Source organism: Mobula birostris, chromosome 9 (genome assembly GCF_030028105.1).
Source record: "Mobula birostris isolate sMobBir1 chromosome 9, sMobBir1.hap1, whole genome shotgun sequence".
NCBI lineage: Eukaryota > Metazoa > Chordata > Chondrichthyes > Myliobatiformes > Myliobatidae > Mobula > Mobula birostris.
In genome coordinates, this window is record NC_092378.1 from 62,268,989 (window position 1) to 62,293,689 (window position 24,701).

A 24,701-nucleotide genomic window follows, 5' to 3' on the forward strand; every position below is an offset into this window, starting at 1 on the left:
GTCACTTCGTCTGATTAATTACATAACAAATCTGCATTTTCCATACCCCAAATTTCTCAGGTTAGTGATAGTGATGGTTTGGTTCTTATTTTCTTGCATTTTTTAAAGCAAAAGATTTTGACTGGAAAGATAACTGTTTTATTCTCAAAGGAGAGCAGTAGGTAGTACTAATCCTAAATTCAATCTACTTAAAAATGCATACAGAATGTTTGAATATTTATAGTGAATTCTCCATTTAGAAGTATGATTATTGAGCAACAATATGCTTGATCACAGTAACATTGTATCATGCAAACAAACCAAAGGAGGATGAATGAACAGTGACAGCTGCTGAATCAGTCAGACCATGGCTAAAACTTATCTTCATTCTTTGAAATGGGTAATTCCCCACAGCTGTCTTATGAACAAATTCCACTTTGAGTGTCATGCCATAGTGTGTTTCATCATGCCCTGACACTTGTGTAGCTCTTCCTGTTATTGAGATGAATCAGTCTTTCTCATTGTCTAGTTTAATGTGACTTGAGATGATTTTTTTTTTAAAAAAGCTTGTTAGCACTGCAGAGTAAAAGCACAACATTTTTGATGGCATTGCTTTCTGCTGTTTGTTGAATTGTTGGTAATAGTGCATTGATACAGGCTTCTCTAAATTTTATGTTGCTATCAGTAGATGGGGGAACTTTGACATCCTCTGTACACAACTCTTTCATGGTCTTGATAATTAAAATTTAAAAGATGTAGACATGATGTTTTTTAAAAAAAATCTTTGCAAACCCAAAGTTTTTTGAATAGTTTAGTGTTGTTTGACAAATGTTGCCCGGGGATGACTTCCTATCTCAAGTAGATTCAGAAGATCTTCATTTATTTTTGACCTCCTGGAACTCGTTATTTATCACTAGGATGGGATTTCAACCCTTAATCACCGGAATGGTCGCTGAGCTCCTAGTGGGTTAAGCTGACACAAGTAACTTCATGAAGCTTGTATAGAGTAAAAGGTGAAGTTGTCGATTCCTCCTCCCTGCAGGTTCCAGATGCCATTAAGAAGTGCCAGGGTGCTGGAATCACTGTGCGCATGGTTACTGGTGACAACATTAACACGGCTCGTGCAATTGCCACAAAATGTGGCATTTTACAGGCTGGTGATGACTTTCTATGTTTGGAGGGTAAACAGTTCAACAAACGCATTCGCAATGCTAAAGGAGAGGTATACTGACATTTAAATAAAATGCCATACTGTACTTTGCATTTGATATTAATTATTACAAAATGGCAAATACTTAATCATTTCAGATTGAACAAGAACGAATAGACAGGATCTGGCCCAGACTGCGTGTCCTTGCAAGATCTTCACCCACTGATAAACATACATTAGTCAAAGGTAAATTAACATTGATTAAAGCTTTAATTTTCTTACATGTGTTTTTAACAGATGAATGTTTTAACGGATGGTTCTGAATGAACAGATATTTGAAACATAAATTCACAGTCTGCACATTGGCTTCATTAACATAAGGTCCAAAGGCAGCTGCATTTTTATTGGACATTTTATTGTTCATAAAAGTTAAATGGCATTTAACTGAAGCACATTCAGCCTTGGTGGCCTTTCAAGCATTTTTTAAAACATCTTTAGGGACCTGATTTGAAGAAACATGATGAGATTTTATGGATGGACCTGAAAGCAGTTAATAATGGCAGAACGTACAGCTGTCAGTAGTCAGGTCTTGAAAAGGGAATAACATAATTTGCAAACAGGATGGGGTTATTTTGAGGCATGGAAATAAATGCCTGCTCTGGAAGCTTCCCATCATAAGCTGCAGGTTATCCAAATGAAAACACATCAGGAAGTTGTGAGTTAACAGCATTTGATCCAAGGGAAATCATGGTTTCGGTCTAACAATGCAAATCCAGTTTTCAGTGGAGGAGTATTCAGAGGTGGAATTGAAGCACTTTGGACCAGAAAACAATACAATAAACAGAAAATATTGATGACTAGGTGCTAGCTGATATAGCTGGAATGAAGGGAGATTCTTTCAAATGTGGTAGCCTGAGTAAACAGATAATTGTTGATGGAAGAGTTCTGAAAAGTGGTTTGAGCAACTATGTAAGGAAAGTAAAAGAAGCAAGGTGGAAAGCACTTTGACTGTAATGGAAGAATAGTCAATGGTGACAGCTTTTTGCTTCATGTGGACCCAAAGGTTTCCAGCAATGGTTAGAAAAACCACTTGCTTTCCCATCTGCTTTGTGGGAATGGGATACTATCGCTTTAAATTTTTAAAAAAAATACTTGGGACTGTTTCTGGAGATGGAGAAACAACATTTCAAGACAAAGGTATACGTAATAATTGGGAAGAGTTAGACATCAATACATTTTAAATTGTAGAGGAATAGTGGAAAGGGTGATGAGAATACTGTAAAAAGGAGAGCACCAAAAGAGATTGAGACGAAAGGTGAGGGTGCTGAAGGCTTATTCATTGCTGCTGATCTCACATCAGAGTAATAGACAAATGAAGACAGTAGGATTTAAAAATTTTTTTAAAAGCTGGAAACAAATGCATTCTCATTTGCTTGGCCAAATGCTCATTAGGTTCATGAAGCATCTCATTTGTACTAAATAGATTCAGAGGAACTCCTAGCATTGCATTAAACAAAAACCAAGACAACTATCCAATTTCTATATCTACTTAAAAACCAAATTTTGTTACTTGAAGATATCTGAAATGTAATGAAAAGAATAAAATGAATAATGGCAGGAAAAATATACCTCGCACAATCTGTGCAGTTTTGGGATCGTTTGCATCTATAATTCAGCAGTCAGTCCTATGAATTTAAGAACAATACTGCCATCTGGTGCAAAATGTACCAAGTAAGCAATGTCAAATGTGATGACTTGGAAAACAGTTAAAGGGGAGAGTGATGCATAGGGTAAGGATATTGATGTGAGCAAGAAGAGCAGACACAGTTGCAAGTGCACTTTGCAAATTTACACTGATGGACTTTGGCTAATTTTTTCATTTGATCTAAAAGTTACTTTTATCCCATTGACTGCAGAACAGAGTCATTAATGTCATATTCCCTTTAAGCAGTATTTTTCCATTTATGGTGCAGTTTTTGTAGACTTTTTTTAAATGCAGAAAATTTTCCAATGCTATTTGTGTAAAAATGAGCAGGACTCAAATTGGGCAGTTTTCAGACAGCTAGCAATGCTCTTAAACTCTTCAATCACCTAACATTTCAGTGTAGCCTACAATTTTGAGATGACTTGTTGAATGTTGAAAGCCACAACTCCTTGCTACAGGGAAATACCAGGGATTACTTGCACTGACTGCTGAATTATAGATGCAAACAATCCCAAACAGCACTGATTGGGTGAGGTATATTTAACTTCATTCTACATTTTTCCTGCCCATTGATCATTTTATTCTTTTCAATACATTTTGGTTATCTTCAATTAACAAAATTTCGTTTCTAATTAATTATAGAAATTGGATAGTTGTCTTGGTTTTTAATGGCAATGTAATTTTGAAACATAGGTGAAGCTACATCTTATTCAAATAAGGGTATGTAGTCATGGAATTTGAACCTATTAAGCTTGGCCTGTTTGCTCAATTAATTCTAATAGGAATTTAAAACATTGATTTGCAAATCTGTTTCTCAAAGGAATAAGATCCTTTATTAGAATTGAATGAATGATCAAACCTTTTCACAGGATTAAATATAAATGTTTTTGTGTTTTCACTTGAAGGCATCATTGACAGTAATGCGTTAGAACAAAGACAGGTGGTAGCAGTCACTGGTGATGGTACAAATGATGGCCCAGCGTTGAAAAAAGCTGATGTTGGATTTGCCATGGTATGCTCCAAAATTGCTGCATTATCAGCTTGTTTCTGATCTTTGTATATTGGTACGGTGTCTTCAAATGCAAGATTTTACATTCTTTTATTAGTCTACGGTGTTAATAATTCAGTGGAAGTCTTATTGTTGGTGATCGTAGTATAGAACAAAGTTCAAAGTAAATTTATTATCAAAGTACATATATAACCCTTAGATTCCTTTACTTGTGGGTATTCACAGTAACTGGAAAGAAATACAATAGAATCAATGAAAAACCACACAGGAGATAGACAAGCAGCCAATGTCCAAAAAAAAACAACAAAATGTGTAAATACAAAGAGAAAAGAGAAATAATAAATAAATGTGCAATAAATATCAAGAACGTGAGTTGCAGAGTCCCTAAGAGTTAGTCCATAGGTTGTGGAATCAGTTTAGTGTTGGGGTGATTGAAGTTATCCCCTCTAGTTCAACTGAAAGTAACTGGTGTTAATTTCCCTCCTAGGGTATTGCTGGAACGGATGTGGCCAAAGAAGCCTCGGATATTATTCTAACTGATGATAACTTCACAAGCATTGTCAAAGCAGTAATGTGGGGCAGGAATGTATACGACAGTATTTCAAAGTTTCTCCAGTTCCAGCTTACTGTCAACGTTGTGGCAGTGATTGTGGCGTTCACTGGTGCTTGTATTACACAGGTGTGTGGAAATACTGCGTAAATATACTGCAAGCCTTTCAAAACTGTTAAAGATTGAAGAGTTTACTGATTGCACATACTGTAAAATTCTAGATTTTCAAAGAATTTATCTTAATGGCTTAGCCTAGAGATACATAGCATTGGAAAACGTGAAATATTGCATAGGCTCGACTGAGTAGATAAACATCTGCCTTGGACTTGATTAATACTGCTCTTGCATCACCATGAGTGCTCTGGGATAACTTTTATAACTGGATGTTGGATTTCCTGAGCCATGATCTGTTGATTTGTGAGCCTTCACTATTTCTCAGCCTTTCCTCTTGTTTTCTACCCTATCTCAAACATTGCCTTTGTTCTCTCTATCCTGCCTGCCCTCCTTTCCCTGCAGCTTTTCCCAGTTCTGATGAAGAAAAATCAACCCAAAACATTGACTCTTTCTTTCTGAATGTATCCAGCATTTTGTTTTATTTCTACCTTGCATCTTCCTCTTCAGCTTTCACAGCCTTTGTTGCCCCTCACATTTTGATGTATCTGGTGCTGATCCTCATTGAAACAGGATTGATCCCTGGGTAGAATACAGTTCTGTTGCTGAGGGTCCATAGTACATCATAGAATCCCAGTGCTGAACTTAATCCAGTTGTGGGTAATGGCATCCAGCTTAATGTTCAAAAGTATAAAGATGAAACCGTCTCCCCAAGGACTCTGCTGTCATTTTTATTATAAGGCCAGATTAAATATAATGAATATTGACTTCCCCAATTTCCACTGAATTTCTGCTCCTCTGTCCCTATTCTCTCTCCTGGCCTATCAGTTGTTGTACACTCACCCTGGTCGCCAGTTCTTTTTTTCGTCCTCCATATACTCCATTTGCCCGTATCCCATTCATCCCACTGGTTCCCTTCCTCCACTATTTCTATCTGCCTTCCCCATCTCCCTCTCTTAATTCATCACCTTCCTTTCCTCCCAAGTTCCATCATCTTCAAGCCTTTTCTTCTACCTATCACTTCCCAGCTTCTGTTGCTATTTCCACTCTCCCCTCCACCATCTGCCTCTCACTCCCTCATATGGATCCACCTATGAACTATTGGTTCTTCTTCCACCTCTTCATTCTGCTATTTTACACTGGCTATCTCCCTTTTATCTTTCAGTCCAGATAATTGACTGTCCATTTCCCTCTCTAATTGCTCCTTGACTCACTGAGGCCCTTTACCTTTTTGTGAGTTGCTCCAGATCAGAATCAGGTTTATTATCGCTGGCACGTGACATGAAATTTGTTAACTTAGCAGCAGCAGTTCAATGCAATACATAATATAGAAGAGAAATAAATAAATTACAGTATACATATATTGAATAGATTAGAAAACATGCAGAAAACAGAAATACTGTATATTAAAAAAGTGAGGTAGTGTCCAAGGGTTCAGTGTCCATTTAGGAATCTGATGGCAGAGGGGAAGAAGCTATTCCTGAATCACTGAGTGTGAGCCTTCAGGCTTCTGTACCTCCCACCTGATGGTAACAGTGTGAAAAGGGCATGCCCTGTGTGCTGGAGGTCCTTAATAATGGATGCTGCCTTTCTGAGGCACCGCTCCCTGAAGTTGTTCTGGGTTCTTTGTAGGCTAGTGCCCAAGATGGAGCTGACTAGACTTACAACCTTCTGCAGCTTCTTTCGGTCCTATGTAGTAGCTCCGCCATACCAGACTGTGATGCAGCCTGTCAGAATGCTCTCCACTGTACAACTGTAGAAGTTTTTGAGTGTATTTGTTGACATGCCAAATCTCTTCAAACTCCTAATGAAGTATAGGAGCTGTCTTGCCTTCTTTATAACTACATTGATATGTTGGGACCAGGTTAAATCCTCAGAGACCTTGAGAACCGGGAACTTGAAACTGCTCAATCTCTCCACTCCTGATCCCTCTATGAACATCTGCAGTCTTTTCTGTCTCCAGATTAAAGATTTAGGTATAAATTTAAACACAACCTGAGCTGAGTACTTTTTCCATGAACAATACAATCATTGCAGCAAATATGACAGTTTTACACACGCTTTGAATATGGCAATGATACATTAATTATTGATCAAGAACAGGACACATAATACTAAGCAAATTATCCTGACCTGGTTAAAGGGTGTAAGTTGCACTGACCTAACCCAATTTTGAATGCTTTATTACAATGTATAGCTGATCTGAACCTGACATAGCTTCATAAGAGCCCTAAACAGTCCTTCTATGTGAGGCAACACTTCACCTGTGAATCTGCTGGGGTTGTCAACTGTATCCGGTGCTCCCAATGCAGCCTCCTCTACATTGGTGAGACCCAGCGTAGATTGGGGGACCACTTTGTCGAGTGCCTCCGCTCTATTTGCAAAAAGCAGAATTTCTTGGTGGCCAACCATTTTAATTCCTATCCCCATTCCTGTTCCAACATGTTGGTCCACTGCCACCTCTTCTGCTACAATCAGGTTGGAGGAGCAACACTTCATTCTGTCTCGGTAGCCTCTAACCTGATGGCATGAACACCAATTCCTCCAATTTCCAATCATCCCCTCCCCCACCCCCTGCTCACTTTAATCCCCCACTCTGGCCTCTTACCTCTTCTCCTCACCTGTCCATTCTATCACCTCCCCCCAGTGCCCCTCCTGCCACGGTCCACTCTCCTTTCAGATTTCTTCTTCTCCAGCCCTTTGCCTTTTCCACCCATCACCTCCCAGCCTCTTAATTTATCCCCTTCCCCAACCCACCTGGCTTCACTGATCATCCTCTAGCTTGTTCCTCCTTCCCCTTCCTCCACCTTATTCTGGCTTAGTGTAAGATCCTTTCTACCTTTGCAGTCCTGATGAAGGATTGACTGTTGATTCATTGCCATAGATGTTTCCTGACTGCTGAGCTCCTCCAGCATTTTGTGTGTGTTGCTTTGGATTTCCAGCATCAGCAAAATATTTTGTGTTTATATCATTAAGAGTTTTACGGCATAGAAGCAAGCCCCTTGCCCTCTGCTTCTATGCCAACCATCATGCCTATGTACACTAACCCCACTGGCCTGTATTAATTCCTTGTTTCTTTATGCCTTATTCAGCTACCTGTCCAGGTGTCACTTGACTATTACTGTTCCTGCTTCAACACCACCACCTCTGACAGCTGATTCCAGATACTGATTACTCTGTTACCCCTCAGTTCTCCTTTAAACCTTTTTCTTCTCAATTTAAACTCATGCTATCTAGTTTAGACACTCTAACTATTGGGAAACACATTGGCATTCTGCACCATTTGTATAGCTCTTGTGTCACAGCTCAGCCTGGTCATGTTGATAGATGGACAAAGGAAGGAAGATGATATAATCTGGTGGAAGAGGAAGGTTGTGCATTGAATAAAAGGAGGAAAGTGGTGAGGTCAGATGGGAACAGTGGGAGAGGGGAAGCAGATGCAACTGATCTATTCAGTATCCATTATCAGGTCCCTTTGAGCACAGGTCAGGAGCCAATCTCTTAGATGTACCTGTAACGGGTGAGCTGAGGATAAAGTCCAGTATCTTTTTCACTTTTAGATTCTCCCAAACCCTGCTGCAGGCCCACTAAGGTTGCAGCTCAGTTGATCTTGCAATTTAAACTATGCAGTAGATTAACACTGGAATTGTTTTTGAGCAAGGTAATTTAAGTAATTTGTCCAGGTGGATTCCCAAGCGAAACACGATTCGTCCTCTTGAGTTACTATTTTCTTCCATAGTGCTGTGTGATAATCTGCTTTTATTAACTTTGTCTTGCTACCTATAATTGAGGCTTCCTTAGTTAAATGCATCTTAGTTCGAGCAATAACAGCTTATACAACAATCACTGTCTTTACCCCACTTGGATATTACTTAGGTGAATGCAGTGCTCGAGTGATGGTGCAGGAGGGAAGGGTTTAGATTTCTGAGGCATTGTTTCTGGTTGCACTTCAGTAGGGTTAGCCAGGATCAATATTATCAGGTATGAAATATTTTACATTGGAGATGACATCAACCTAGGGAAAGGGTGTAGTTTAATTAATAAACTTGAGTATGTCATCATAGTCTTAAGCCAATCATTGTTACTGGGGCATAGCCTATTGACAACAGCTCGCCAGAGTTCTCAGTCCTGCCCTAAAGGATGATTGGCCCTGTGGCTTCTGCTTTCACCATACAACTTTCATATATCTTCCTCTCCCAAGGATGTAGTCTTTGGAAACTCTGGTATTTCTGTAGCACTGGATGTCTGCAGGATGGGATTGCTAGCCCCATGCCCAACCCTCTTACTTTCGCAGCCAGGATTATTTATAGTTACTTTGGAGTTGTATCAATGTATGGTGGTCTTTATTTACCAGCATGGTGAAGAATTAGAAACAATTTGAGTCAAGCTTAGAAATGGCAGATAAAGTTTTTAGAAGGTAGCCAAAAAGTAATTGTAATATTGGGCATGGCATTGAATCAAGAAGTCGGATGCATGTATCCCAGAGGAGTGAATGAATCATTTTTATACTCATAAGACAGGTGATGAATAGTTGAGGAACAAACAAGGGAAAAAACCATTTTGGGTCTTATTCTTTGCAAATGATCTCGATGTCAATGGGCCTTTGTGCAAAGAATAGCCATAATATGATGGAATCTTAAATTTAAACCACACTTTCATTTAAACTATGTCACTTTAAAATCCAATAGAAAATCAAGGATCTTAATTAAACTTAAAGTATGAGAGAAGATTTGGCTGTGATTGACTGGAAGCACAAGTTGAAAGTTATGACAGTGGCCAGGCAAAGGCTGGCCTTTAAAGAAATTATGTTTTAAAAAAATTCTTCAGGGCACAAATCTTATACACCTGCAGTATTATATCCCATTCTTGTTTCCCTACCTAAAAATGGATATACTTGCCAGTGGGGTAAATGAAGGAAGATTCACAGGATTACTTCCAGCAGGTCAGATTTCCTCCCAAACCTCAGGCTTCTTGCTATTTCTGACAACTTAGTAAGCCATTTCCTTTGATTTAATACTATGCTTAATTTAATGTCATCAATTACTGATGATTGGGGAAATCTACCAGTTGATTTAAAAAGTATCTCTGTTGCTCATAAGAGAAAGTTGCTGTGACTGATATCTGGTTATTTGTATATGCACTTGTATATTGAAACTTTATAAAGTCTCTTTTGGATTACTTCAGTAATTGCACAAATACTGAAGAAAAACAATGCTTGTAAACATTCTATATTTAGCATAATGTAAATTCTATTGGTTCCCTGTCTTTTTAGGATTCTCCTTTGAAGGCTGTGCAAATGCTTTGGGTAAATCTAATCATGGATACGTTTGCATCACTTGCTTTGGCCACTGAACCTCCCACAGAAGCATTGTTACTACGGAAGCCTTACGGCAGAAACAAACCACTCATCTCTCGTACTATGATGAAAAATATATTTGGTCATGCCATCTACCAACTTGTTATAGTATTTACACTCTTGTTTGTTGGTAAGCAGAGGGCATAAACCGTATGTGTTGGGTTTCAAATAAGTCACTTAATTTTTGCATTTTGATTGGTAAGCAGTTCTGATTGCAATTGCAGATTAAATATGTTTTTATTAATATCTAAACTTGCTAAAAATCAGTATATTAATTGCTTCCACTTAATTTTAACTGTCCTGATTGGTGCTGAAATAATTGACTGAAAGCTGATAAATGCATATGATGGCCTGTATTCTTCCATTTTAGTAGTTGTGGAGGTGATAACTGTGATCGATCTAGACTTCCAGGACTTCCCAAATTTGAGAATGGTTTCAGTAGATTAATAAGTAGTAAATCTAATCTAATCCTCATGAAAGAAGGGAGAAGGCAAACAATGTGTAGAAGTTATTGATACTGGACACTTAAGTGATGGTTTTTGAGAAGCAATTCATATTTCACAAATCTGGTTTTGACCTGTGACTAACAAATTAGATAATCTGTAATACTTGAATTTTCAAAAGGCATTTGATATAATGATGTAACGTTACTACTTAATGGATTTAAAGTACTGACATTAATCAAGGATTTACCATAAAGCAAAAATTAAGCACACATTTTCAAGTTCATGCATTCCAGTTAGTGGATTGTCACAAGCGCTGTGTGCTTGAGCCTCATGAGTGAATTAGTTGAGGGAGCCAGGTATAATATATCCATATATCCAAGGCTGCTGTCAATGCTAATTAGGAAAATAAATGCAAGGACAAAGGAAAGAAATGGTAGTTAAATGTAGTGCAACTAATAGAGCTGCTGCCTGAGCTCCAGCAACCTGGCTTCACTCTTGACTTCTGGTGGCGACGCAGAGTTTGCCCATTCTTTTTGTGATGGCAGACTTTGGCTCCTCCAAATTTTAAAGATGTGCAAGTCGATGGATAAACTGTCCACCAAATTGTCTTGGTGTTTAGGTGACCAATAGAATTGGGAGGGAAAGGGGATGGTGGAGGAAATGAGTCGATGAAAAAGTAGATGAATTAAAAAAAGGGACGTGTAAATGATTGCTTAGTGGGCCACGTTGCCCAATTCTATGCTTTTTGACAGGAAGTAATGGATTATGTATGAAAATGAGAAATTATCCACAGCATGGAAAATAGAAAAGCAAACTATTAAATGTTGCGACACAGATTTTTGTGTTCTTGGGTTTATCCAGATCATGGAAAGTTAACATGCAAGTACAGGAAGCAATTAGAAAGATATCTTTACTCTGAGTAAAATTCAGTGAGAGTCCTGTTCTAATTGCTTACACCTTTGTTTAAGCTCCACCTGGAATTCAGCGTATACACCCAGGAAAGGATATACAGTACTTAAGCAAAGCAGCAAAGGTTTGATAAACTGATGTTGAGAAATAAAGATTGGAATGAAAGGTGATCCTTTTGAAACATAGGATTTGATAGAGTAGATTCTGTGGGGTTGGCAATTTAAGGCAAAGATAAGAAAATTTTGAGCTGTTTGGGCTTCAGACCAGTGGGAAAATGGATCTAAGCTAGCTCAGCCATCTTGTTGAATAATGGACCAAGCTGGAAGGCTGTATCGTTTACTTTCATTTCCTGTGTACCTGTTGCACTGTAGTTGTCTCCATATTTTTCCTCTGTTTAATTCATTCTGCATTTGAATTATTTTATTGTATTTGCCTTGCAAATAGTGACATTTTGAAAGAAATAATTTCTTAGGAAACTGGAGATGTAGCTCAATGACCTTCATCTGGTCAGGGAGAGTGAAGAGGTGATAGAGAGGAGCTATAGGGAGGTAGTCACACCGGAGCCTCAGGAGACCGATAAATGGGTAACAGTCAGGAGAGGGAAGGGCAAGAAGCAGGTGCTAGAGAGTACCCCAGTGGCTGTCCCCTTAACAATAAGTACTCCTGTTTGAAGCAATCGGCAATCGCCTCTGATCTGGGGCGACACTTACATGCCGGGTGACACCTAATTAATTAGCTTGCTTATTTCGGCTTTTTTTCTTAAAGATGTGCTGGGTGCGTTCCGACTACCGCTGTACCCCTGCATTCTTCACGGCAATGTATCGGTCCACGGCCCGGAGGTTGGGGACCACTGGTCTACGGAGTCTCTGTGGGTGGAAGTTAGGAATAGGTAGGGGTCAATAACTGTACTGGGTGTTTTTTATAGAGCACCAAATAGTAACAGGGACATCGAGGAGCAGTTAGGTAGACAGATTCTGGAAAGGAGTAATAATAACAGAGTTGTTATAGTGAGAGATTTTAATTTCCCAAATATTGATTGGCATCTCCCTAGAGTGAGGGGTTTAGATGGGGTAGAGTTTGTTAGGTGTGTTCAGGAAGGTTTCTTGACATGATATGTAGATAAGCCTACAGGAGGAGCGGCTGTACTTGATCTGGTATTGGGAAATGAACCTGGTCAGGTGTCAGGACTGTCGGTGGGAGAACATTTTAGAGATAGTGATGACAATTCTATCTCCTTTACCATAGCATTGGAGAGGGATAAGAACAGACCAGTTAGGGAAATGTTTAATTGAAGTGAGGGGAAATATGAGGCTATCAGGCAGGGACTTGGAAGCATAAATTGGAAACAGATGTTCTTAGGGAAATGTATGAAAGAAATGTTGCAAATGTTCAGGGGATATTTGCATGGGGTTCTGCGTAGATACCTTCCAATGAGACAGGGAAAAGGTGGTAGGGTACAGGAACCGTGGTGTAGAAAGACTGTTGTAAATCTAGTCAAGAAGAAAAGAAGAGCTTACGAAAGGTTCAAAAAACTAGGTAATGATAGAGATCTAGAAGATTATAGGGCTAGCAGGAAGGAGCTTAAGAATGAAATTAGGAAAGCCAGAAGGAGCCATGAGAAGGCCTTGGCGGACAGGATTAAGGAAAACCTCAAGGCATTCTACAAGTATGTGAAAAGCAAGAGGATAAGATGTGAGAGAATAGGGCCAATCAAGTGTGACAGTGGAAAAATGTGTATGGAACCAGAGGAGATGGCAGAGGTACTTACTGAATACTTTACTTCAGTATTCACTATGGAAAAGGATCTTGGCAATTGTAGGGATGACTTGCAGCGGACTGAAAAGCTTGAGCATGTAGATATTAAGGAAGAGGATGCGCTGGAGCTTTTGGAAAGCATCAAGTTGGATAAGTCACTGGGACCGGACAGGATGTAACCCAGACTACTGTGGGAAGCGAGGGAGGAGATTGCTGAGCCTCAGGCAATGATCTTTGCATTATCAATGAGGACGGGAGAGGTTCTGGAGGATTGGAGGGTTGCAGATGTTGTTCCCTTGTTCAAGAAGGGGAGTAGGGATAGCCCAGAAAATTATAGACCAGTGAGTCTTACTTCAGTGATTGGTAAGTTGATGGGGAAGATCCGGAGAGGCAGGCTTTATGAACATCTGGAGAGGCATAATATGGTTAGGAATAGTCAGTATGGCTTTGTCAAAGGCAGGTCATGCCTTACAAGCCTGATTGAATTTCTTGTGATAACAAAAAAAACCTACCAAGCAGGAAAGAGAAAAAAAAAAGAACCCATTAGGTGTGCAACCCCGGAGCCATGCGTCATACAAAAAGCTTCTAAAAATAAACATCAGACCGCCAGCAAGGAAAGAAAATATACTAAAAGTATATTTCTCACTTTCCTGCTTGGTAGTTTTTGTTATCACAAAATTTTGTTTTAAATCTTTAAGATGATGGATTTTTTTTGAGGCATTGTAAGTGTTGTTACTTTGATGTACTCATGTTATTTTTCATATATACATACATACAATAAAAAGATTTGAAAAGAATTTTTTGAGGACATGACTAAACACATTGATGAAGGTGGAGCCATAGATGTAGTGTATATGGATTTTAGCAAGGCATTTGATAAGGTACCCCATGCAAGGCTTATTGAGAAAGTAAGGCGGCATGAGATCCAGGGGGATATCGCTTTGTGGATCCAGAACTGGTTTGACCACAGAAGGCAAAGAGTAGTTGTAGATGGGTCCTATTCTGCATGGAGGCCGGTGACCAGTGGTGTGCCTCAGGGATCTGTTCTGGGACCCCTACTCTTCCTGATTTTTTTTAATATATAAATGACCTGGATGAGGAAGTGGAGGGATGGGTTAGTAAATGACATGAAGGTTGGAGGTGTTGTGGATAGTGTGGAGGGCTGTCAGAGGTTACAGCGGGACATTGATAGGATGCAAAACTGGGCTGAGAAGTGGCAGATGGAGTTCAACCCAGATAAGTGTGAGGTGGTTCATTTTGGGAGGTCAAATATGATGGTAGAATATAGTATTAATGGTAAGACTCCTGGCAGTGTGGAGGATCAGAGGGATCTTGGGGTCCGAGTCCACAGGACACTCAAAGCTGCTATGCAGGTTGACTCTGTGGTTAAGAAGGCATACGGTGCATTGGCCTTCATCAATTGTGGGATTGAGTTTAAGGGCCGAGAGGTAATGTTGCAGCTTTATAGGAGCCTGGTCAGACCCCTCTTGGAGTACTGTGCTCAGTTCTGGTCGCCTGACTACTGGAAGGACGTGGAAACCATAGAAAAGGTGCAGAGGAGATTTACAAGGATGTTGCCTGGATTGGGGACCATGCCTTTTGAGAATAGATTGAGTGAACTCAGCCTCTTTTCCTTGGAGCGACAGAGGATGAGAGTTGACCTGATAGAGGTGTACAAGATAATGAGAGGCATTGATCGTGTGGATAGTCAGAGGCTATTCCCCAGGGCTCAAATGGCTAGCACAAGAGGGCATAGTTTTAAGGTGCTTGGAAGTAGGTACAGAGGAGATGTCAGGGGTATATTTTTTACGCAGAGGGTGGTGAGTGTGTGGAATAGGCTGCCAGTGGCGGTGGTGGAGGTGGAAACGATAGGGTCTTTTAAGAGACTCCTGGATGGATACATGGAGCATAGAAAAATAGAGGTCTATGGGTAAACCTAGGTAGTTCTAAAGTAAGGACAAGTTGGGCACAGCTTTGTGAGCCGAAGGGCTTGTATTGTGCTGTAGGTTTTCTGTGTTTCTAAAAGTGATTTTTTTTTTATTCAGGGGAAAAAATTTTTGATATTGACAGTGGAAGAAATGCTCCTCTTCAGGCCCCACCTTCAGAACACTACACAATTGTATTTAATACTTTTGTCTTGATGCAATTGTTTAATGAAGTGAATGCTCGCAAAATTCATGGTGAAAGGAATGTTTTTGATGGAATTTTCAGAAATCCAATATTTTGTACCATTGTACTGGGAACATTTGTGGTACAGGTAAGTTGGTTGGTTGTGACCAGCTAATTGTTGCATTTGCTTTTGAATGCTAGGCTAGGTTCTTCGGTTATGTTTAAATTTTTTGATTTTTTTTTCAGATCCTTATTATTCAATTTGGTGGGAAGCCATTTAGTTGCACTGAACTAACAATTGATCAGTGGTTATGGTGTATTTTTCTAGGAATGGGAACTCTTCTCTGGGGCCAGGTAAGCATTTTTAATTTTGGAACAGTTCTTTATTAACCCAAGTCTTTAGAAGCAAATAATATTGCAGAATTAAACATTCCTAATGTATACAAGCACAAGTCTGCTACCTCTGGAAAGTAAAATTTTTATGGTATTTTAAATGCCATTACCAGAGATGGCTTTTTTTTTGCCTTTTTCTTCCCTACGGTTGAAACAAAATTGACCAGCAGACACACTAGTGGTATCAAATACTCCTTGACAGTAGTCGAACTTTCTAAACTTTGCTTCTGTTTGACTCCTAATTTTGTTGAGCATTACTGTGCATCTCCTTTATAGATTTTCATTGGTGTGATTTCACTTTTTGCATCAGTAATGAATAATGGAGATATTTAGTCTGCATGATTTAATTATTAAAGATGTCCACCAAATGACTAGCTATCTTGAAGTTCAGTAGTTTCATTTAATATCAGAGGAAGTATACAATTTACAACCTGAAATTCTTGTTTTTCGTAGACATCCACAAAAACGGAAGGGTTCCCCAAAGAATGAGTGACAGTAAAATTGTTAGAACCCAGACTGCCCCCACTCCCCCTCCCACACACAAGCAACAGCAAAGTATCAACCCTCCACCCTCCACTTCAGCAGAAAACATCTCTATCCACCAAGCAAGCAATAGCAAAGCCCCCAAGAAAGGCCATGAACTGCAGTGCAACAAAAACTAATCGTTCACCATATCACAGGCTTGCTCTTTCTCTCTCTCTCTCCCTCCCTAATAAAGGGGCAGAGAGGTGTTACACAGCGAGAGGGGAGACTAACAAGACCAAAAAAACCACTTGCTGATTTATGATGTTGAAGTCTGCAGCATCACTTTTTTCCGTCCGAGTTCTCCGACTCGAGAATCGGCAACAAATTCTCCCCCAACAAAAGAAAAAGAGAGTGATATAGCAGTTCTCAATAGAGACCTCCAACAGCTAATCCGCTGTTGACGATATTCTGTTTACTCCCACAACGCTTCAGTTAGTGACACTGGCATACAGCTGGCTTGTCCCTGGGGCCGCAAAGACTTAGTATCCCAAGGACGTGCTAGTCTTCTAGGCGGCATCCTTGGGATATCAAAAATGGCTGGTTGGTGAGCCCTAGGAGTGGGGACCATCACCATAAAGAACCAAAGTTTGAGTGCAGCTGCAGATCAGGATCTTCGACAGAAGCCAAATGAAGCAAATTGTCCCAGGGAAGTGGATAAACTGCCAACCTTGTAATAATAAACAATAATTGTTCAGTCTTAAGTGATGTTTCACGTAAATGTTATGATGCAATGTGCTTTTCTTCCAGCAGAATAAAGTTTGTGTGGAAAATACTTTGGTTTTAAATCTAATAAAATTTTGAGTGGAATAATCGAAATGATTTCTAAGAGAATGGAAGAGTAGGAAATAGCTTTGCAAATAACATAAGCATAGGGAAAATGTTTAAAACTCTAAGATTTTTAGAATGGGATATTAAAATATGCAACTAGTCATTGAACATTAAACCAGGAATGCATTAAAAAAAGCTTTGTAGGATTTTGGTGCCATTGAAATAGGAAAGGATTAAAAAGCCACAAACTAATTCTCTTTGAAGTGGCTGATCTGCCACCTAATTTAAAATCACCACATCTGTACCATATCTTCTACTAACTGTTTAGCAAAAATGTATAAATCACAATATTTTAAATTACTAATTGTGCCTCCTCTGTCATTTGTGAGGATCACAGCTGATGTTACTACTGGTGCTTCTTTCCTGTGCTAACCCATACAGAAACATAGAAAACCTACAATGCAATACAGGTCCTTCGGCCCACAATGCTGTGCCGAACATGTACTTTAGAAATTACCTAGGGTTACCCATAGCCCTCTATTTTTCTAAGCTCCATGTACCTATCCAGAAGTCTCTTAAAAGACCTTATTGTATCCACCTCCACCACAGTCGCCGGCAGCCCTTTCCATGTACGCAGGGCATAGCGATCTCGATTCTCTTAAAATCTGTTTATCTACCTGGCCCTCTACATACTTGTTGGATACAAAATCCAAAAAAATCACAACTCACTGTATGAATGGAGTCCTTCTCATTCTTCTTGATAGGCCAACCATATCTTTAAACTGTACTTCTTGTTTTAAAATGTCAATTAGACTAAACCACATTTACCTTGTTAGTTTCTACATCTACCTTGGCAAATCCCTCAAGAATTATGTTTTAATGAGATTATCTCTATTTTTCTAAACTTGAATAGGGGTCCAGTCAGCTTGAGCTCTTCTACTATGACAAGCCCACCATCGTTAGTGAATCTTTGCAGCAAACCCTCTGTGAGTTTCTCTTGGTATCAACATGGGGTCTGTACACAAAGACTTTGGATGATGGAAGCAGAATATAGAACATAGTACAGATCCTTCGGCCTACTCTAAAATCAATCTAACCCTTTCCTTCTACATAGTCCCCATGTTTCTATCATCTCTGCGCCCTTTGCAAAATTTGTATGTCTCTTTCTTCATTCCTATACTTAAATCACTTTAAAGACCAATACACTGTTTATTTTGTGCTTGCTAAAAATGCATGTTAATTTTAAGTTGTTCCAGGTTATTCAGGTCCAACACCTTTTAATCATTTGCTATTTTAAAAACATTCCACAATATATTCCATTGCCATATCATGACATTACCCTATCTACATCACTCTGACATCTTTGGTAACCTTTTTACAGCTTATGACAGTCAGCTTTGTAACATCAGCAAATTTTGGATACAGTGGCCACCTATTTTAATTCCTCTTCCCATTCCCATTCTGTTATGTCTATCGATGGCCTCCTTCTCCGTAGGTTGGGGGAACAACACCTTGTCTTCGTTTGGGTAGCCTCCAGCCTGATGGCATGAACATCGATTTCTCGAACTTCCGGTAATGTCCCACACCCCCCACTTCACCATTTCCCATCCCCTTTTTCCCCTCTCACCTTATCTCCTTGCCCACCCATTGACTCCCTTTGGTGCTCCTTCCCCCTTTTCTTTCTTCTATGGCCTTCTGTCTCTTTCAGCTATCAACTTCTAAGCTCTTTACTTAATCCCTCCCCCTTCAGGTTTCACCCATCACCTTGTGTTTCTTTCTCCCCTCCCCCAGCCTTTGAAATCTACTCAACTTGTTGTCTCCAGTCCTGCGAAGGGTTTTGGCCCGAAACATCAACAATATTCTTTTCCATAGATGCTGCCTCACCTGCTGAGTTCCTCCAGCATTTTGTGTGTGTTGCTTGGATTTCCAGCATCTGCAGATTTTCTCTTGTTTATGATTGGATTTATTTCACTTGATCCTGGTCATTAATATACAAGTCACAATCTCTGTAGCATCCAAAGTTGGCCTCCCACACATAAAACAAGCCCTTCTTTCTTAGATTTGTCATTATATTACTTCCAGTTAATTTTTATTAATCTCTTGTGTACCGTCTTATTATATCACACGACCTGGTCATCTTGTATATTCTGTTAGCTACAACCAGAACTAAAAATTGTCAAGCGTCATTTCTGTTGCAAATCCATGTGGAATTCTGCTCAGTACTTATTTTCTAAATGCACGTATTAAAAGGAAAATGTCTGTAATCTTTTAAAATCAGGCCAATTAATCTATAGTTCTTTATCCCTCCTTGAATGGGTTACATTTGCAACCATCCAATTTGTGGGAACTCTTCTAGAGTCTATAAAATTTAGCAAAATAACGACCAATGTATTAATTGTCTCCACGGCCGTCTCCTTCAAAGCCTGAAAGTGGCCAAATTCTGAAATTTTCCCTACCTCAGATGCTGCAGTTTTTGGATCACCCAGACCTTTGCCTTTTATCTTACATGCTTGGCTTGACAGCCATGACTGTTCAATTTCCTGTTGAATATTTTGTTGAAAAAGATTCTATTATTTCTGACTACATTAGTTCTTTAAATTGCCCATCATTTGCTGTCATGCCTTTCAATTTTTTCCTCAGTCTACAAATACCAATGTCCCATGTCTTCACAGCTTGTTTTATTCATATTTAATGAATTTAATTTATTTCTTACATTCTTCACATACATGATTAAATGTCTCCATCTAAATGTGCAATGTGCAATTTATAGTAATTTGTAATAAATAGTATGTACAACAGGACAGTCAATATACCATAGGAATACAATTTTTTCAGCGTGAATTAATCAGTCTGATTGCCTGATGGAAGAAGCTGTCCCAGAGCCTGTTAGTCCTGGCTTTTACACTACGGTACTGTTTCCCGGATGGTAGCAGCTGGAACAGTTTGTGGTTGGGGTGGCTCGGGTCCCTAATGATCTTCGGGCTCTTTTTACGCACGGCTCCGTAAATGTCCTGAATAGTGGGAAGTTCACATCTATAGTCTCTGCAGAGTCCTGCAGTTGAGGCAAGTACAGTTCCCATACCAGGCAGTGATGCAGCCAGTCAGGATGCTCTCAATTGTTCCCCTGTAGAAAGTCCTTAGGATTTGGGGATTTGTGCCAAACTTCTTCAGCTGTCTGAGGTAAAAGAAGTGCTGTTGTGCTTTATTTCACCACACAACCAGTATGTACAGACCATGTGAGATCCTCGGTGATGTGTATGCTGAGGAACTTAAAGGTGTTCACCCTCTCAACCCCAGATCACAACCGTCTCCTTTGTTTTTGCAACATTGAGGGAGTGGTTGTTTTCTTGACATCACTGTGTCAGGGTGATGACTACTTCTCTGTAGGCTGCCTTGTTATTTGAGATAAGGCCAATTAATGTAATGTTGTTAGCAAATTTAATCAGCAGATTGGAGCTGTGGGTGGCGACACAGTCATGGGTATCCAGAGGAAAAAGGAGGGGGTTTAGGAGAGAGCCCTGAGGGGCACCTGTGTTGAGGGGCAGAGGTGAGGGAGTCTATTCTTATCACCTGCTGGCGATCTGACAGGAAGTCCAAGGTCCAGCTGCACAAGACAGGGTCAAGGACGAGGTCTCTGAGCTTCTTGTCAAGCCAGGAAGGAATACTGGAGGTGTTGAATGCTGAACTGTAGTCCAAGGACAGCATTCTCACATAAGCATCCTTCTTCTGCAGATTTGTAAGGACAGTGTGTAGCGTTGTGGCTATTGCGACATCTGTTGATCAGTGGTGTCGGTAGGCGAATTGTAGGTGGTCCAGTGTGGGTGGTAGCATGCTGCAAGTGTAGTCCTTGACCAGCCCCTCAAAGCATTTGCTTATTATTGAGGTGAGAGTGACAGGACACCAGTCGTACAGACATGCTACCTTGGTCTTTTTAGGTACAGGAATAATGGTGGATGTTTTGAAGCAGGAGGGCACTCTACACTGGGAGATTAAAAATGCCTGTAAATACACCTGCTAGTTGTGCTGCGCACATCCTGAGTACCTGGCCAGGGATGCTGTCCAGTCCCGCAGCCTAATGACTGTCCACTCGGAAACGCCTGCGTACTTCAGCCTCAGAGATCACTATGGTGCAGGTTGCTTCGGCAGCTCTCCTCAGGGGCTCAGCCTTGGCGACATCAAACCAAGCATAAAATTGATTTAGCTTGTCTGGGAGAGAGGCAGCGATGTTGGCAGCACCATTGCGCTTAGCCTTGAAGTCTGCGATGGTGTGCAGACCTTTCCATAAGCTGCATGTGTTGGTGGAGAGTTGTGTCTGGATCTTGTCCCTGTACTGTAGTTTCGCTGCCTTGATGACTTTGTGTAGATCGTAGCTGCATTTCTTGAGTTCCTGTTAGTTACCAGCAATGTAAGCTCTATCTCATGCCATAAGTGCTGTTCACATGGAACTGTTGATCCACTGTTTCTGGTTTGGATAAACCCTGACCAATTTTTGGGGGACAACATCCTTGATGCACTTCCAGATGAAGCTCGTGACCCCATCTGTGAACTCGGAGACATCCTCATCACGAAAGACTTTCCAGTCGATGTCATCAAAGCAGTCCTGTAGCATGGAGACTGATTGGTTGGACCAACAGTGGACGGTTTTAACTATGGCCGCCTCTTGTTTCAGCTTCTGCCTGTACCTCGGCAGCAGCAAGATGGAGGAGTGATCCGACTTTCCAAATGGCAGCAGAGGAGTTCTTTGTAGGCGTTGGAAGGAAAAGTAGCTGTGGTCGAGTATGCTATTTCCCCATGTGTTCACCTAGATGTGTTGACAAAACTTTGAAGAGACTTTAGACAGCAACGCTCTGTTAAAGTCTCTAGCGAGACTTTAAAGACTGTAGTTAGACTGATTAAATCAATTAATTTTATATTTAACACTCATAGTGATCTCCATTCCCTAACTTAACTACCAGATCATCCATCCTTTCTCATTACGCAATACTAGATCTAAAAAAGTATATTACTTTGTTTCCTATCATTCTAACCTCAAAATTGTCTTTTGTTAATCCATAAATAGATCCTCCAGGTATTACCATTCACTTGCAGTCTATTTGTAGATTAAAGACCCATGTGTGCCCTTGGTTACATGTTTGTTTAATTCCTGATTTATAGTGTGTATTGTGCTAGCAAAGTAGCAACTCCTACCAATATTTCTGCCCTTGCTGATTCTGGGCTCCATCCAGCATCAATTGCTAAACAATGCCTTTTAACCTTGCGCCTCTGAACTGGTGGAAGTAGTTTCCATACGCTCAAAATATTTCTTGGAAGATTCCCCTGTAATGCTCTGAATTGAAGAGAATTCAGTACTTGCGTAATATCTTCATGATAACCCTGTAGTCTAGACATCATTAGTAAATTTATATTTAAAAAAAAATCCAAATGGATCTGGTGATGCACAGAATTGAGACATTTGATTAGGTATAACGACCAGCACTCTCAGTTTGATTATTTCCTACGCCTCTCCGGCATTTTAAAATCCATATATTTAGATCCTGAAGCCACTGGTTGATCCTTACTGCTATTTAGCCTGTACATTGATTTTCATAACTTTTCTTTTTAGAACCAAAATGGATGTCCTCTCATTTGCATTTTGCATACATTGAAACCATTCACCAATACTTACAATTTAATGTCTCCATGCTGCACATGGAGCTGCTTTACTTGGTGTTATTGGCAAGCATGGGTATCTAGTTTGTTTTTTTTTTGGTAACCCATCAGCTATGACATTTCTATGTGTAGTAATAACCTGTGTCCATTGAGTTAAATGGTCGACTAAACTTTACATCGCATAATATGTGGTCATAAAGTGGTTCAGGAATTGGTGGAATTTGGAAAGAGAGTATGAAGTATTTCTGTTACAGATGATTGCTACAATTCCAACAAGCCGTTTAAAGTTTCTCAAAGAAGCTGGCCTTGGCACACAAAAGGAAGAAATTCCAGAGGAAGAACTCGAAGAAGATATTGAAGAAATTGACCATGCAGAGAGAGAACTGCGTCATGGTCAAATATTGTGGTTTAGAGGTCTGAACAGAATACAGACTCAGGTAGGAATATGAAACTTAAATCATTCTGATCAATATTGGAAAAGACTTGTACCCAGACTATCCCAGATATTTAGCTTATTAACTACAACTCTACTACTATCCTGTAAAAACTCATCCTTTAGTTATAATTTCTGCTCTTGTATATTGTAGATCGGATGGTTTTTCTTTCTGTCTCTTTCTCCTCACTCTCTCTCTCTCTCTCTCTCTCTCTCTCTTTTTTTTCAATGAACAAGCTGTCACAATCTCTGATTCCTTGCAGATGGATGTAGTGAATGCTTTCCAGACTGGAACTTCCTTTCAGGGAGCTCTAAGGCGGCAGCCTTCCATCGCCAGCCAACACCATGATGTAACAAATGTTTCTACCCCTACACATGTAGTGTTTACAGCTGCCACTACTGCTTCTACTACTGTGGGGTGTGAGTTTGTTTCTTAGTGCATGAAATTAATATTTCCTAAACCACATGCCTAACGTTTCTCATTTTTCCTGTAGTACCCTCCAAACTTCATTGTTTCAGTCTGTTCATGCAGTTTTTAACATGGTCACAAAGTCTTAAAGGTTTTATTTTAAGTGGAGAACTTGTGAAACTTGAAACAAAAACATACCTATGAAACTTGAGAATGTATACCTGCCAAATTTCAATGAAGTTAGAGTTCATCAGAAAAAGATTCAAACGTGCCTGTGTAAATGTTTTGAGTATAAGCCCATATTTGGTGATTCTTCCATCTCTGCAATGTACAAAGTGGCATTTCTTTGACAGATCTGTAAATCTACTTGTCATGAACTCTGAAGGGCTTTCGTCTTGAGCAAAATTGCATCTCATTTGGATTGTGATCATTGCTTTCCTTTTCCAGGTCTACATCTTTCTGTTACAGCAGCAAGAGAGCTAAACTTAACTCTTTACTAAATGTCTTTTTATAGCATTTGATAAGTCTTACATTATGAAATCTAGCTATTCTAGTTTCTTCCATGTACCATGTGTACCTTGCGTGCCTAAGTTATTAAAATACCATTTACCTAACCAGGGGTGGGGGGCTGGGGGGGAGGACTTGCAAACCTGCAAAATCCCATTGCTAAAAAGGACAAACCAATTGCAGTGTTTCGTTATATATTACTGGATCTGTAGTACTTCAGTTTAACATCAGGGTGTCTATACTTTGGATTGCACTGACCTTTTAAGGTATCAGGCTACTTCTTTCTTCTGACCCAGCTTAATACTCTATTATTAGTTGAAAACAGTATTGTTCCAAGAAGAAGAAAACTGGAATTTTGACTTTATTTCTTAAACAGCATGTGCAATTCCTTTGTTCTGAAAGTAAGCAGTCTTATCCTTCCTAAACTAATATTTTGGATATTTTTCACCTTGGAGTTAAAAAGCAAATTTAGTGATTCCATTCTGCTCTATAGAATTCTTATTAATTCATTCTAAATACCTGAAGATTAATTTGACAATTGTGGTTTTAGCATGGCTTTCCCATTCATTTGACAATTGTCAAATTAACTTTTTGATAAATGGTAGCTGGCCTGGAATTCGGGAGGAATTTGAGGTTTTGAAATTATTTTGTTGTCTTGAGCAATTTCCCAGTGAATCTTGAGCAGTTATGGTAAAGGGCCATGAGAACACAACACAATGAGATTCTCTAATGATGCAGTAACAAGAACAAAAAAATTTGTTTTACATTCTGTATTTGATGAAATAATAGATGTTCACATGTTTGTATAAATGTATTTGTATATCAAGTTAATGCACAAATTGCTTTTATGTTGCCCATATTGAAGTATTTTCTCTATCCAGGTCCATTTAATTAAGGATACCAGTAGCAGAAAGTGACTATCTGGTTCTATCCAGGAA

The 24,701-nt window shown here is 39.6% G+C and overlaps 1 protein-coding gene across 5 annotated transcripts in view; it reads left to right on the forward strand.

Annotated features, from left to right (window-relative positions):
* Window positions 1-24,701, forward strand: part of LOC140202797 (plasma membrane calcium-transporting ATPase 1-like) — a 129,198-nt gene that overhangs the window by 101,683 nt on the left and 2,814 nt on the right. For 4 of the 5 annotated variants that reach the window (XM_072268157.1, XM_072268160.1, XM_072268158.1 and 1 more), the window contains exons 13-21: window positions 1,022-1,201; window positions 1,288-1,375; window positions 3,740-3,846; window positions 4,331-4,522; window positions 9,777-9,990; window positions 15,016-15,227; window positions 15,326-15,433; window positions 22,669-22,851; window positions 23,111-23,197. In XM_072268157.1, coding sequence (XP_072124258.1) covers window positions 1,022-1,201; window positions 1,288-1,375; window positions 3,740-3,846; window positions 4,331-4,522; window positions 9,777-9,990; window positions 15,016-15,227; window positions 15,326-15,433; window positions 22,669-22,851; window positions 23,111-23,197 — 1,371 coding nt within the window. The remainder of the gene's footprint in view (window positions 1-1,021; window positions 1,202-1,287; window positions 1,376-3,739; window positions 3,847-4,330; window positions 4,523-9,776; window positions 9,991-15,015; window positions 15,228-15,325; window positions 15,434-22,668; window positions 22,852-23,110; window positions 23,198-24,701) is intronic. The other variant, XM_072268161.1, reaches the window with a different exon arrangement.